This window comes from Phytophthora parasitica, assembly GCF_000247585.1.
Source record: "Phytophthora parasitica INRA-310 unplaced genomic scaffold supercont2.80, whole genome shotgun sequence".
NCBI lineage: Eukaryota > Oomycota > Peronosporomycetes > Peronosporales > Peronosporaceae > Phytophthora > Phytophthora nicotianae.
Window position 1 is genome coordinate 48,667 of NW_008649066.1, and position 1,720 is coordinate 50,386.

Genomic DNA, 1,720 nt, shown 5'->3' on the forward strand with positions numbered 1-1,720 from the left:
TTTTTTGAAAGTAGTTGGAAGGGAGACGAGAAAATCTATGGATCTGATTCATTCACCGCCACATTTGGATGAGTTCTCTCCAGTATGCCAGTAGTAACGCTGCTCCAGCTTTGTGACCGCCTTCACAATGGACTCGGATCTTTGCAGTTGCATCTGGGTGCTCCAACCGATCACTTCTATACAGGTTGGAGCAACGCTACTTCAAAACATGATAATGCGGGCGAGAAACACGTGACTCGTGCCAAATAACCTACGGAGTAGGTAGGACTACGGACGATAGTGTAGCGTAAATGTAAGGCGGTGGTAAGCGTGCTCGCATGGACGATTGCAAGCTCAGAACCTCGCACGTAAACGATATCAACTACGTAAATCACCTTGTTTTCTCAGAATCGATTACATCTCGCACCGCGAAGGTGCTCGTTCGTTCTCACAAGCCATCTCCTCATGACTCATGCTCCATGAGCCAGTTCATACTACGTCATGGTAGACACGCGCGCAGAACCGTGTTTTGAGCCAAGTGCTGCTGAAGACGGCACCCAATAGGAGAGGACCGCCGTGGATCTGCCAGAAACGCTCTCATCTTGGTGCAGAGTGACGCAGACATTGAAGCACAAATAGCTCAGCACATGTTTAGTATTGAGAAACAGCGCATTCTATAGGACTCCAGTTTCTTTAGTTGGGCTTCGACACAACAAACAGCAACCAGCTCGACTGGCATTTCCCAATTTCCTCCTTCCTTTGACGCGATTGTTCTCGTGTCGACTGCAGTGCCGCGACCCGAGCTACCACAGAAACTAGAACAGTCTACCATATCAACGTCATGAACTTCGCGCTGAACGTGAAGGCGCCAACTGCGCACGATGACGCGCGCTACTTCGACAGTAGTTGGCAGCAGATTGGTCAGGACCTGCGCACGCAGCGCTGGAAGACCGTGGTGAATATCGACCGTATGCTGCGCAACCACCACCCACACGAGGTGCTCACTCACGTGGAGCAGAACACCAACTGGAGGGCCAAAACATTCACGCTGGCGCTCAAGGTGGAACGAATTATCTTCGAGGCTGCGGCCTCACGAGAGAGCTACCTAGACGAGAACACGCTGCGTGCTCGTGTTACTCAGGTATCGCGTCGGCTCATCGATCGACGCAAGCGCAAAAACATGATCAAATTCGGCCTCCGCTTACCGCGCCACTTCATGCTTGCCAAGCATCAACGACATTGAGCGCGACAACGGCACCGAACATTGATAATGTAGCTTTTCGACAGTATATAGCAAAGCATAGTGCAGAAAACTATAATAAATGTCATATTTTAATACTCGAGTTATCTACTACATGTACGAGGTTCCCGAACTCAAAATATGTAGTTGCTAAATGATGTTATTAAAATATAAGTATTATGACGGCACTAGAACACGTAAATAACTCGACGCGACAGCCTCATGCAATTGCCCACGAGCTCCAGGGCAACGCAACGGAGACGGCAGACCGACGCAACTTTGAATTGCTTGCCAGTAGCGTACGAGGATCTTTCGTTTCTGCTGGAAATTCATCAGGAAGTTCTTGGTTCCTCCCCGAAACGGAAGCCCGTCTGCAGGACAAGTCCCGTGGTAATAGTGTGATAATTTGGACCTTTTAGACGATGTTTTACATCACGTTGTCCCGAATAACTTCAATTTGCCCCCTAGCCCTGATTATTTTTCACTCCGTTTCACAAACGG

The 1,720-nt window shown here is 49.1% G+C and overlaps 1 protein-coding gene across 1 annotated transcript; it reads left to right on the top strand.

Annotated features, from left to right (window-relative positions):
- Positions 1-820: 820 nt before the first annotated feature.
- On the top strand, positions 821-1,222 carry PPTG_18219 (hypothetical protein; the record flags this gene model as incomplete). The annotated part of the gene is made up of 1 exon (XM_008916178.1): positions 821-1,222. One exon carries the CDS (start codon positions 821-823, stop codon positions 1,220-1,222), a length of 402 nt encoding a protein of 133 aa, XP_008914426.1.
- Positions 1,223-1,720: the final 498 nt, after the last annotated feature.